Here is a 13552-nt window from a genome sequence, read left to right as displayed (position 1 = left end):
TTAGATGAATATAGACTTTGAACACTGAAGAATTTAGGCTAATAAGCCTTATCTTTCAAGATGATGTATGTGAAGCAGAGCTGCTTGTAGGTTTTCAGTGCTGCCTGAAAAAGACTTATCAACTATCCTTAATGCAAATAACATATATGTAACATGACTCAGCCTTATAGGGGTGATGTTTTTAGTCTTCATTCAAATTCACTTGTGCAGCAATGTGTGTGTACTCATTTTCATACTTCCTTTTCTATAGCAATTTTTAAAATTATTTACTATTTGAGGTAAAATTACCTTAAAGGACCTTAACTGCATAGTAGAGAACCTTTGCAGTATTCATTACTTTTAGCTGCAACAAAAAGATGAGTTTATTGCCTAGATTTTTCAGGTATCGACTCAATAGTATTTGACAACATAGTTTTGCTCTGCCTTCTTCCTTTCGCACTTCAAGATTTTGTATAGTACATGAGGTCTACTGCATTAGTTGAAATTCACTGTAATATATCCAGACATTGATTTCAAAATATCCATGATTTTAAAAAAACCATTTTTTGTCATAAATTTTTTTTGGCACCATATTTTCCATTATCCTTGAAAGTTTGAAGTATTTTCTGAACCTACAACTGTGAAACCCTTCTAATTTACTGTGCATTGAAATCTGTTGTAAAAGAGAGATTATCGGTTTGAAATTTAATGAATTTCATGAATTGTGTAAGTACTTTTAGGTAGCAAATTTTGGTATTGACTGAAGTGCACCATGTGGTTAGGTTAAGAGAGCATACCTAGTTTGTTTATGAATTTTCTTGAATCATCCTAATGCATAGATACAGCAGATACTGTGGTAAATCATATGTAAATAGGTTTGAAATACTCCTGTAATTTATACTTGTGGAATGATGTTCCAGTGAAGCAATTTTAGTGTGCTTTAGATATGCCCACAGGTTTAGCACTGTCAGTATCCTAAGTATTTAAGAGTTTGCAATTCTTGTAGGGAAGAAATGTAAGACAAAAACCCAACCAACCAAACAAAACCCCCAACAGTTAAGATTTTCTGTTTGTCCTGGACATGTTATTAATGAAATTTTCTTGAGAATTTTTTTCTTTTTTTCTTTTCTTTTTTTTTTCCTGTTCCCCAATATAATCTTCTTGCCTAAGGCTTTAAGTTACCCATCTAATCATTTCTATGCATCTTCACTGCTCAGCTCTGGCTCCTGCTACCCAAGTGTACATAAGGTGTGTTTTGCTGTTGTGACAGCTCTGGGTTCATTGCTGCATCATCAGATTAAAAACTAATCTGCTGTGGTTGTGCTGATGGCAAAAGTGTAATGAAAGTGTCTACATGTTGAATAATAAGCCTTATCTTCTTTATGCCTGGGTTTATATGTGTCCATAATTAAGGAATCTTTTCTTAGAGCAACAATCACTCTCTCATGCAGGGCTAATTACAGTTATAATTCATAAACATTAAATGTAGGCATGATTTATTCAGCAGATGGTTTGTGTAGTAAGATGTCTTCTGGGATATAGATCAAACTACTTGTGAGAAAAGGAGAGGTATGTATTCCAGAGAAAATTAAGGGTGTGTGTCTGTGTGTGCAAAGGTAAGAGTTTACTAAAGAATTAGTCAGAAATTAGTCTCATACTATGATGATTTATAGAATGAAAATTAATTTTGTTAGCTCTTCCTTGTATCATATATTTGTTGTGAACCAAAACAAAAAGTCTCACACATAGTACAATCCACTTAAACTATTATAATGAGTTTTGCAGCATCTTGTTCAATTCTGAGAATGTATCGTAAAATTCATGTAAAAAAATCCAAAGTGGAAGAGTAATTTAATTTTATCCAGTGTATTAGTTATTTGTTCTCAATTTGAAGCTAGAAACTGTGATCAAGAACACTGTCCCTGCTTATGGACAGACAGTAGTCTCTAAAACTGCATCTGCCTTATACTAATCCAGTTTCGGGAATGCACCTAGGTATGACTTAGAATCCTCCTGAGATAGTTCCGAGCCTATGATGTCTCATAATACCATACCTCAGGCAATAATAACTAAGGACCAAATTCCATTAAGTCATGACAGACTCTCCTAAAAATAAGTAGAGTCAAATAATATGGTAAAATTTGTCCAAACAGAATACTTTGTAAAGAACTGTTAGCCTTGACAATGTTTACATGGCTCTTCCCTTCAATCATTTCTACACTGACATGGGAATGGTCAAGCTTATAGGCCTAGATCGAGAGATTTACACCAACAACCAAGGAATTAAGCAGAAACAGTTGCTCTTGTGAGTCATATGATGCAGTCAAGAAAGTATTTTTTGGAGCAAAGAGGCTAAAACTAATAATTGCTTATTACATTATTAATAATAATTATCAGATTGCTCTACAATATAATAATATCCCGATTAGCCATTGAGTGGGTTGATCCTGTTACCTCCAAAGATGCTTAATGGCATAAAAATAGGACAATGGAGTGGAGACTCAGGCGTGAAGCATTTATCTTTTCTGACTTTTGATATATATCAGGCAGGTCTTATTTCTCCTGATTCTAAGTGTGAGGGAACCTTATGGTCTGACAGATTCAAGCCAAGATATCACATTTATGTCAGCCTTTCTTAATGTCCTGCACGTATTAGTATCTGAACCTTGGCACTGGGCTTCAGCTGCAAGTGGATGCTACTAAAGTGGGGATCTCATCATATAGAAAGAGGTCCTGTACAGGTTAATACACTTTTCAGTCTTTAAATTTTGAGCACTTTTCCTTCATTGGAGGAGTAAGTATGGATGAACTTCCCTTACTTCTCCATATCCTACCTTTCCTTTGTGAGAACTGTGGATTCGTCTTCCACGTGAATCAATGGACATTCATGACTGACAGCAACCCCTGGCTAGACATTGAGGGATTCACCCTTTCCTGATGATTAAAGTTGTGTGTTTTAGTGTAGGCTCAGTATTGTCACACTGCTGTTTCATACAGCTCTTTGCCATATTAGTTAAACTCCTTATAGGGGTATATTAAATAGTATGGTTAATCAGAGTCAAATGTCTTTCTGTTCTTCCAGCCTCTCCCCAGGGGAATGTACAGGGAGATAATTTGTATTATTTGTGTGTCTTTTAACTGTCATAATCTGTACCAAAGTGAGAAGGATAAGGAATGTTTCAAAGAAATTGCAATGATGTAGTTACAGCTAAAATGAGGTATGCTGCATTGGACAAATCCCAATTCCCTGGCTGTTTATTCTGCTAATTTCTTGAACTCTTAAATTTTTAGGGCTCCTGTTTATGTGTGGTAGAGAAGCTCAAGGAATGCATTGGGGATTAAATCTACTTTACCTACATAAATTCAGGAATAAGAACTGGTTTGGTGCACGGGGGTCTAAGAAGTAAAAAAAAAAAAAAAAGAAAAAAAAAGAAAAATGGCTGATGAAATTTGGGGCCTTAAGACCTTTTTTTTTTTTCTTTTACATTATCCTTTGTATTTACAACAGCTGTTGGCAGCTGTTCAAACTGGTGTCCTAAGGCTTTGAGATGACTAAATTTCCATAGGAAAATAAGACCAGACATAGCTGTGTTGTGTGCCTGTTGTTTACACCTTGAAGAAGGCCTGGTTAATACGCTGATTTTTCTGCTCTGGCATGAAACAAGGAAATCCTGTAGGTGTGAGGGACTTGGGATGACTAGGAATGCGATGGTGCCCTCTTGTGTGAAAGTGATATTTCAACAGCAGTTGAGACCATCAGACAATCCTGAAATTAAAATACTGCCCGTAAGAGTGCTCACAATATACAGACAATGGTTTGAAAAAAAACAACCAAAAACTATTAGAGTAGCCACGATTTAACAGGAGCTGGGGTTGTTTAGCCCTGAGAAGAGGACGCTCAGGGGTGACCTGATTGCTGGTCTACAGCTACCTGAAGGGAGGTTGGAGCCAGGTGGGGTTTGGTCTCTTTTCCCAGGCAACCAGCAACAGAACAAGGGGACACAGTGTCAAGTTATACCAGAGGAGGTATAGGCTGGATATTAGGAGGAAGTTCTTCACAGAGAGAGTGATTTGCCATTGGAATGGGCTGCCCAGGTAGGTGGTGTAGTTGCTGTCCCTGGAGATGTTCAAGAAAAGACTGGATGAGGCACTTAGGGCCATGGTCTAGTTGATTGGATAGGGCTGGGTGATAGGTTGGACTGGATGATATTGGAGGTCTCTTCCAACCTGGTTAATTCTATGATTGGATTATTTAAAAACACTGTTAGTCCAGGTGGGCTCTGCTAGCCATGACTGTTAGAAGTGTGATTCCTTCCTCTTGTGGGTTAATGCTTCCCTAAACTAGGACATTTATTATCCAGTCCCAACTGTAATGTAGTTCTTTCCAACTTCCCCCATTGCTGGTGAAGCCAGCTAGCTATGTTGACCATATGAAAGCCTTATGTAAAGCATTGTCTTTGCTGAAGTTAATGGTGACTTCCCTACTGATTTCAGGAGAGCACCATGTTTGGTGCTTTCTCTTCTCCAGATATCCTGTTGTCTCAGGCCAGAGAGGAGAGAGACTCAGTTCTTTTGAACATTCCTATGTTATGAAATCAGAGGCACAAACGAGGCCAAAATATCAATGAAGCTATTTAAGAGAATAAAGTGGATGGATCAGAAGAAAGGGGGGGGGGAATAGAGAGAAAGGGAGAAGAGGAAGAGAGAAGAGGAAAGGAATTATATTACCACACCCCCACCCCCCGGATGGTTTGGGTCTGTGGACGAAGGGTGCTGCTGCTTTGGCTTGGAGGAGATGTCATCCTTGTTGGCTGTGCTGTGCTCTGCTGGAGGAGGGGAGGCAGAGATCCCAAAGTCCAAGTCCTTCTCTGAGCAACCTCTTCAGCTCCATGAGTTGCAGCAGGCAGAACTTAGGACACAGAGAGAGGGCTCCTCCTGGTCTGCTGCTTCCAGGCTACATGGTGATGTCTTTTCTCCTGTGTCTGTCCTTTTCTCTCCTTATATTTTATTCTCCTCAGGAGGCATTGATCAGGACTTCTATACAGTTTTTCAGTCATTTTTTTTAGGTATGTGTCCAGGTGGTGAATCGATTGTCCTTTTCACCATCCTCCCTTTCTGGGGTAGCTGATGGGTGGAGATGATCTTGTCTATGCACATTCCAGAGAGTCGTTATCCAGTGGTGTCTGCCCAATACATATCAGCTGTTCTCTGGGTGAAGAGCAAAGATGCTTTTATCTTTGTTGATTTAGTCTCTTACACCTGTGCACACTGAGATTTCTCTGTCTTTCTATTTGTAATTGCAGGTGGCATTTTTAACAGTTTCTGTCATGATGCTCCAGCATCTTTATCTTCCCTGGTACTGAAAAGTATGAAGATCTCAACAGTGATGAAATGTGTCCAAGGAAGCCAATGCTCTCTTCATTTAAACATTAAAGGAACTCTGAGTCTAGATGGTAGGAAGCAGATTTGCTACTGAATAATTTGTTTACTTTTTGTTTATATTTTGGTCTGTATCACAATATTTGTGTCCAGTTATATCAGAAAGATATTTTTTTGTGAAACCATTTTACTACAAATCAAGATAAAACTGTGACCTTTCTCAAGGGAATGAGAAGTGAGATAATTAATTTAAGACAACTGAATTTTTGCTTCTAATATAATGTGCTTAATTTGTTTTCTACAAGCACCCCAAGCATATTATTGCCCTTTTCTTTCTTGCTCTGACACATGTGCATGTACACAAATACTAATTCTCTCTGCCCTGGTAACTCAGAAATGAATGACTGCCTCAGCAGAAAGGGAACCAATTTATGTGTCTGAACTTAAAATTCTGCACTAAAATAAAATTAAAGTACTCAAACTTTCTGGGTATAGTCTATGATTATTAATACCCTGCCATTCAGTTGCTTAGTACATCACCATTTAGATATTTCCTAATGTGCGTCGCTCAGAGTTATTATATTTATTTTTAAAAATTGCATAATTAAAATTTTATAGCAATTTGTATTAAATCCTTGCTCTTTCCCTCATGTGTGTATACTATATAAAGCCCCAGTGATAAAATACCTGTGCCTTTCACTTATAAGAAAGATGTATTATATGGTATATTTTAATTTTTATTTTGTTTTTCTTAAGGATGATGAAATAACATTTTTGAAATCTATTCCTAACTCATTTCAGAGAATATCCGTGGGCTGGAAATATGTACTCTTTCACTGGACACACAGCAATCTCAGTGCATAAGTGTGAGATTTGCTAGGAAAAACCCCAAGATGCTTAATGGAAAGAAGGTAGGCTCCTCTTTTGTGTTGTTTTTCTTTTCAGTGTGATGAGCTTTTGGAAAACAGCATATTCTGACTAATTTTCTTCTCTTATTGGTTTTGTGGAAAACTGCAACGAAACATATCCTTCAGCATTGTTAAATGAAGCTCCATAACAAAATGTATTTTTATAGTCTTTAAATTAGATTCTCCACCGTTTCTGTACTTCTTTCACTTATGTCTCTGCAAAGTCTAAATTTCATATAAATCTCACTATTTTTCTTTTTGTGCCCACTAAATTGTGGAGAAGCTTTTATAACTCAGATTGCTAGGAATCACAATGTCACAGGACTTTTAAGTGCATATGTATGATTTATACAATCGTGTCAATCGAATGTACACATCTAGAAGACAGCCAAATGCCTGAGCACTTGTGCACATCTGCCCTAAATTCATGTTAATAATTGCAACAGCAGAGCACGGTTTTTTGCTAAACTAAACTCAGGAGCATTTGTTATTAAAATTTATGAGTGGTGAGAAAAACCACAAACACCATCCTTGATCAACTGTTTAAAAGACCTCTGTTTTTAATTTCAATTACTGGTGGATAACTGTTATTAATCCCATACAAAACATGTTACTTCGTGTGCTGTGTAAATGTTATATTGATTGCACATGTGAAACAAAGTTCTCCCAAACTGCAATTGCAGTTTATGCTCTGTATCACTTGATCAAATGCCCCTAGAGGCCAGCAATGAACAATTGGTAGCTTTTAGAGTAAAGTCAGTTTATAGGCAAAAGTCAACAAATATCACAGAACTATGGAATGTTAGGGGCTTGAAGGGACCTACAAAGAATAGAATAGAATCGAATCAAGAAGGCTGGAAGAGACCTCAAAGATCATTGAGTCCAACCTGTCACCCTAAACCTCATGACTATCTAAACCATGGCACCAAGTGCCACATCCAATCCCCTCTTGAACACCTCCAGGGATGGTGACTCTACCACCTCCCTGGGCAGCACATTCCAATGGCCAACCACTCTCTCTGTGAAGAACTTTCTCCTCACCTCCAGCCTAAACCTCCCCTGGCACAGCTTGAGACTGTGTCCTCTTGTTCTGGTGATGGTTGCCTGGGAGAAGAGGCCAAACCCCTCCTGGCTACAACCTCCCTTCAGGTAGTTGTAGACAGCAATGAGGTCACCCCTGAGCCTCCTCTTCTCCAGGCTAAACAGTCCCAGCTCCCTCAGCCTTTCCTCATAGGGCTTGTGCTCAAGGCCTCTCACCAGCCTTCATCTAGTCCAACCCCCTGTCAGAACAGAATCACCTATACCAGATCACACTGGACTGCATCCAGGTGGGTTTTCAATATGTCCAGAGAGGGAGACTCCACAACAACCTTGGGCAGCCCATTCCTGTGTTCTGTCACCTTCACACTAAAAACAATTCTTCCTCATGTTTCCATGGAACTTCCTATGCCTCAGCTTCCACCCATTGCCCCTTGTCCTGTCATTGGGCATCATTGCGAAGAGCGTGGCTCCATCCTCTTGGTACTCACCCTTTACATATTTATATGTTAATGAGGTCACCCCTCAATCTCTTCTTCTCCACGCTAAAGAGCCTGAGCTCCCTCAGTCTCTCCCCATAAGAGAGATGTTCCACTCCCTTAATCATTTTTGTGGCTCTGCACTGGACTCTTCCAAGCAGTTCCCTGTCCTTCTTGAACTGAGTGGCCCAGACCTGGACACAATATTCCAGATGCAGCCTCACCAGGGCAGAGGAGAGGGGAAGAAAAACCTCCCTCTACCTACTAACCACACCCCTTCTAATATAACCCAGAATGGCTTTGGCCTTCACCACAAGAGCACATTTCATGTAATGAAATTTTCTTAGTTTTGGTTCAGTGACTAGCATGGTGACAGCAAATGTCTTTTGCTCTCCAAATACCTTGTACCAAATACGAATATATCCAACATCACAGTCTATATGGAATTTAATAGTTACTGGTATCAGTGAGAGAATGACTTGCTGAAACTGGACCTCAGCTTTTGTTTCCTAAATTACTTTCTCTCACAAACTGTTACTGGAGTGAATAAATTTGCTAAAGTTGCAAATGTGTAAACAAATACTTTTTTCCACAATTCTTGTCATGTTTGTGCTTGTAAAATGCCTGGAAGTTACACACAAAATTGATGTTATAAATGTTTTAAACAGGTACAGATACAATACAACTGCTTTGAAGTCAATGTAGCACAACATATCTATGTCACCATGAAAACAGTACCAAACTACTGTGAAGTCAAGCTGAGACAGGAATACTATGTTGAAGGTAGGAAAACATGTTAAGCCAGATGTTTTACAAGAAACATCCTTGTAAAGTGTGGGAAAAAAAAATCAAACCTAAAAATGTGAAGCTAAATCATGTTCTGGGATACAATGATCTAATTGATGGTAGGTCTTATTCTACATTTTGATGTTTTGTTTATATAAATGACTGAGTTGCTATAAAAAACCCAAAATGAAACAAGAGACCAGACTCTAAAAGTATATGAGAAACTGAATTACACTTTGTCCTAATTTGCCTTCTTGTGATGCCTTTCATGCAGGTTCAGTCCTGCATGCTCTGTGTGCATAAAAGACAGAGCCTGTGCTTCTCCTCATAGTTGGGCCAGCTAGTTTCAGAGATTAAGGAAAACTTAAGAAGAAACTGAAGAAATTTCTCCTTACTTTCATTAGCTAACTGTCCTATTGCCTGTTTTCACTGTCCTACCTTCCCACTTCCAGAGCCTGTGGGCTCCTGACCTTGCTCCTTGGTGCAAGATCATGTTTTGCACACAGTATTGGTCACACTGTGGATTTTTCATGCTTTCATAGCAGTAAAGCCTTCTGCTATTTAAAAATATTTGTTTTCTTTATAAATCTGGATTCACCATTGAAGTAGATATATATTTGGTGAATAAATAAGAAGGAAAATAAGGTTTTTATAAAGTCCAGATTGAAGGCCTTTGACAAGCCTAATAAATGAAAATAGGAAATATTTCTCTGGGGAAAAGAACTGTGTGCAGAAATGAGAGCAGAATGCTGCTCTAATGCTGGCTTAAGCAAGGAGAGGAGAAAACACTAGGCAGCATATTATGAGCTAATTTAGTGTGCTTAAAATCAAGATTTAAGTTTTGGGGACACAAATTTCAGATGTTCTGAAAATGTTGTCTAGGGTCTGATTCTGGTAAGCTCCCAGGGAGCTAAATTGGGAGAGTATTTTTTTTTTTTGTAAGCCTACGGTAGAGTCAGAATAGCAAAAATACAATTGCTTGTAACAGAGGAATAAGCCTGGTGAACACCAGCAGTAGCTTTCAAGGAAACAATAACTGCAGTTATTGCTATTATTACTTAAGATAGTGTTAGGTGCTAGGTAAAGAAGTGCAGTGTTATATCCTAGATTGCCACTGTAAACCACTGTTGAGGTTTTCCAGTAGAAAATCCACACTGGTGAGATAGCTCCTTAAGGCAAATTGTGATATCATCTCTACAAGTGGATGTAAATCTGCCTTTAAAGAGGGGCATAAGAGATAGGTTGCCCGTTGGGAAGTAATTGGATAATTTGGCAGTTTATTTACACAGTTCTATAAATAAAGCAGCAGTAAAGAAAATTCTGGCTTCTGTTTTGCAGATTGCAGGAACAGTGATGTGAGAAAATACATTCCAGCTTGTTTGGGTGAGCCGATCTTCTGTAAAACTTAGATCTGTGAGATATATCTGGTGACTGATACAGTATTTCTAATTACTATGTAGTTGATAGATAATATCCTGGAAAATATATATTAACTTGGAAATGCTGGATAGCAGGTAACCCTATTGACAATCTGTTTAATATTACTTAATACTGTTGGAAGTAGATTTATGCCCTTTTTATGCGCTTGGATGGCCGTTTTCATATTTTCTTCTATAGGCAGATCTCAAATACATTGACATTAATTTGTCAAACTGCTGTCCCTATTTTGGTATATCTATGAACAAAACCCCCCAGTACTACCCATCCACATATAGTATTTCTCCAATATAGTTGCATATATTTTCTATGTAATGAAACTGGAACCTTGGGATAGTTCATGTTGTAATGTTACTGTGTATTTCCAGTATTTTTACATGAACATATGTAGCATTTCAAGTTGTAAGGTTGAGGTGCAATCTGTAGGTGTCCTGGCCTCTTAATTTAGCACTACCAGTGCTAATTTAAAAACTGAAAAATATTAAAATTTCTTCTCATGGAAACTATCTTATCTCATAAAAATAAGAACACTATCCTCGTGTTTCTACAGGGAAACAACAAAACCAAAGCAAATCAAACAAAAAACAAAACAAACAACCACAACTAAAACCCCCCAAAATCCAAAAACACATCATAGGTAAGAATCTACAAAGGTTGAACTTAATCTTCATCAAGTTATGAAATATATTTTGTACCTTTGATAAAAAAATAACAAAATCAGAAATAAAGTAATAAACGTAATAATTTCATGCTTGAATTTTCTTTTTCAGCTGGAAAGTTTGAATATAGCATAGACAGGGCAAGGAAAATTATATCAGTGAATGTATCCAGCTTTCTTCAAGATCAAGATTATAACATTCGCCTGTGCCACAAATGGTTTGCCTGTGAAGACACAGGAGCATTTGCTGTGGTGAGTTAAAGCTCACAGCAGTTTGTTGAACTGGTGGGGGATGACTTGTAGGTAGAAATAGTCATTGAGCTTATTGTCATAGGAAATGCACTTGTATATCTTTATTTAGCTTTATTGAAGTAATTTACTGTCCTGGATTAACGACCATCTCTTTCTTTTCAGATAAAAGGGAAAGAATCTTTGAAATCAGTTTCTCTGAAATATTCTCAGCTACTCCCTTGTCTTTGCATTGAGGTAATACAGTCTGGAATTCTGTGTATACTTATTTCTGTTTAAAGAAAGTTTATCTAGGATTTGTGCTAAGAAAGAAGGAAAAAAAAATCTGTAGAATAAGGCTTCAAACCTAAGATTTTTACTAAGACTTGTCTGACCTTATGATTATGTAAATGTGGAAGAGATTTTTTTTTTAGGAAACACTAGTTAAAACATGGAGATAAGAAAATGGGATACAATTTACATTCATTTATGGAAAGTATTGTGTAAGATGAATGATTTTTTTATAAGCAATGAAAAGAAAATTTAATCTGACTGAATTTCAGCATAGCATTTGATATAGTAATGCATGAGAAACTAAAAGAGGAATTGAGGAAGCTGGAGATGGGAAGAAGATTCGCATGGTAGATAATACCTAGTTGGAGGGCTAATTTCACTAGTCCTGTTGAATGGGGCTGTGCTGGTAAGAAGGTTATTTAAGGACCACACTTAAAGCAGTTCTTTTATAAATGTTCTCATCAATGACATTGGCACACAAGATGGGAATGTGTTAGTGAGATTTACTGATAATACAGTTAAGAGGTGTAATCAAATTGGAAGAGAGTCAGGATAGTTGGAAAAGACTAGAAATCTTCATGTGGGAAAGAGCTAAGGGAGGATGAAGTGCAAGCTTGTGCACTTGTTCTAATAAAAAGTTTTTTCTGCGAGATGAGAGTTCTCATTTAGAAATAACGGTGAAAGTAAAAAGCTCTGGGTGTGATAGCTCATCAAAGGGTGATTAAAGTAACACGATTACATGAAGCAAATATGAACAAACATATAGGAGATTAGACTAGTTTAAGCTAACAGTCAAGATGGGCAAGGCTTTCTTTCAAATACTCTAGGCAATTCCTGTACCCATTTCAAGAAATGATTAATTCAAATGGAAGGTGTACATAAAATATCTAGAACAGTTGTGGAATGGAGAGATCGGCTCATAAAGGAGATTCAAAGAACATGTCTGCATTAGCCTGGTAAAACACATGAAAATAGAAGATGAGTTTGTTGTCTAAATACACATCAGTAGGGTCGCTTACAAGAACAAAGAATGGATTTTTTTAAGCTAAAGTGATTCTTGCCACAAGAAAGGGTATAATGTTCCATTACTATGTTCAGTATAGCTGCAGATTTTTTTCTGATAATATGTAAAGTGAGATTTTGAAATAGCATTCATAAAAAGGAATAGAAAGTCACCAAACCAATTACAAATAACCTTGGCAAGGTGTAAAGATACTATGTGATCTAGTTTCTCAGTGAATTTTGGGGTAAGATTTACCTCAGGGTTTAAGATACCTAAATGTAGAGTCCAGATGTAGATACCTACATGGAGAATAAATTTTGAGGAACTTATGGGCCATAGTTCTGGAGACAGCTCACTTCAGGCTATTTCCCCTAAACAGGTGCTACCTTGTAATATGTATGGGACTACCTTGATTTTGACTCTCTTCCCCCATACAGTCACTCCATTAGCATCTTCTAGCTGTCCTACTCATCCCCACACACAGCTATACTGTGTCCTTGAGTATGAAATGCATACCCTGCATCACTGACTATGAAAACATCCTGATGGATTGTTAAACACTTTTTAGACACTTGGAACTGAAAGCAGCAGACCCAGTAGCAGCAGTATCTTAGAATGACTACTGCACTACTCACTGATGAATGAGAAGATCTGCTCTGAAGGATACTAAATTTTAACTATACAGTCAAGAGCCAGCCTATGGTACTTAGAGTCTTTAGCTTAGCAGCAGTGAACTAAAAGTATACTGCAAGCAAGCTAAACTGGGCCAAGACACTAGCTTGAGAAGCAGCATCTACCACTTATTTTCCTAGTTTTGCTGGTACAGAATCCATGGGCTGTTGGTCACTAGCAATTTTGAGCCAGTCAGGACAGCTGACTGGAGTTGGCTCATTGTTATATCTCATACCACAAGCATCACACTCAGTATAAAGGAGGAAGGTTCCTGAGGAGATGGGATTTGTGATTGGGCTTTCTGCTCTTGTGGACTGCCTTCCTGGCTACTGTGACTGGTGCATTTTTGCTGGGCTGAGTATAACTTCATACACCTTCTATTGACAGTAGTACCAGTTTCATCATTTAATACCTTTTTCATTTTAAACTGTGGGTTTTCTCTCCTTTTCCTGATCCCCCTTCTCTGCTAAGCAGGGGTCATCAGGTGATAGAGCAACTGTTGTAGTTTAGCCCAGGCAAAATGTAGACGCTTGTGCTGTTTGGTGTTTACTACCCCTGTACCCGGGCTGGTTTTGGCCCACTACTGCTAATTAGCACTCCCTCAGGCGATGGCCAGGGCTGGCTTGAGAAGTAACATGAAGCTGGGGTCTGTATGAAATGTGTGGTGTGGTAAAAGTGCCTAGCTTGCTAT

At 38.0% G+C, this 13552-nt stretch overlaps 1 protein-coding gene across 1 annotated transcript in view; it reads left to right on the top strand.

Moving 5' to 3' along the window:
* Positions 1–13552, top strand: part of IL17REL (interleukin 17 receptor E like) — a 54064-nt gene that overhangs the window by 20103 nt on the left and 20409 nt on the right. The window contains exons 3-8 of the mRNA XM_054399855.1: positions 5283–5432; positions 6160–6269; positions 8452–8566; positions 9908–9952; positions 10777–10916; positions 11079–11150. Of these exons, the coding sequence (XP_054255830.1) occupies positions 5283–5432; positions 6160–6269; positions 8452–8566; positions 9908–9952; positions 10777–10916; positions 11079–11150 (632 nt within the window). The remainder of the gene's footprint in view (positions 1–5282; positions 5433–6159; positions 6270–8451; positions 8567–9907; positions 9953–10776; positions 10917–11078; positions 11151–13552) is intronic.

The sequence above is a fragment of the Indicator indicator genome, chromosome 3 (genome assembly GCF_027791375.1).
Source record: "Indicator indicator isolate 239-I01 chromosome 3, UM_Iind_1.1, whole genome shotgun sequence".
In the NCBI taxonomy this organism is placed as follows: Eukaryota; Metazoa; Chordata; class Aves; order Piciformes; family Indicatoridae; genus Indicator; species Indicator indicator.
This window is presented reverse-complemented; position numbering and strand designations above follow the sequence as displayed.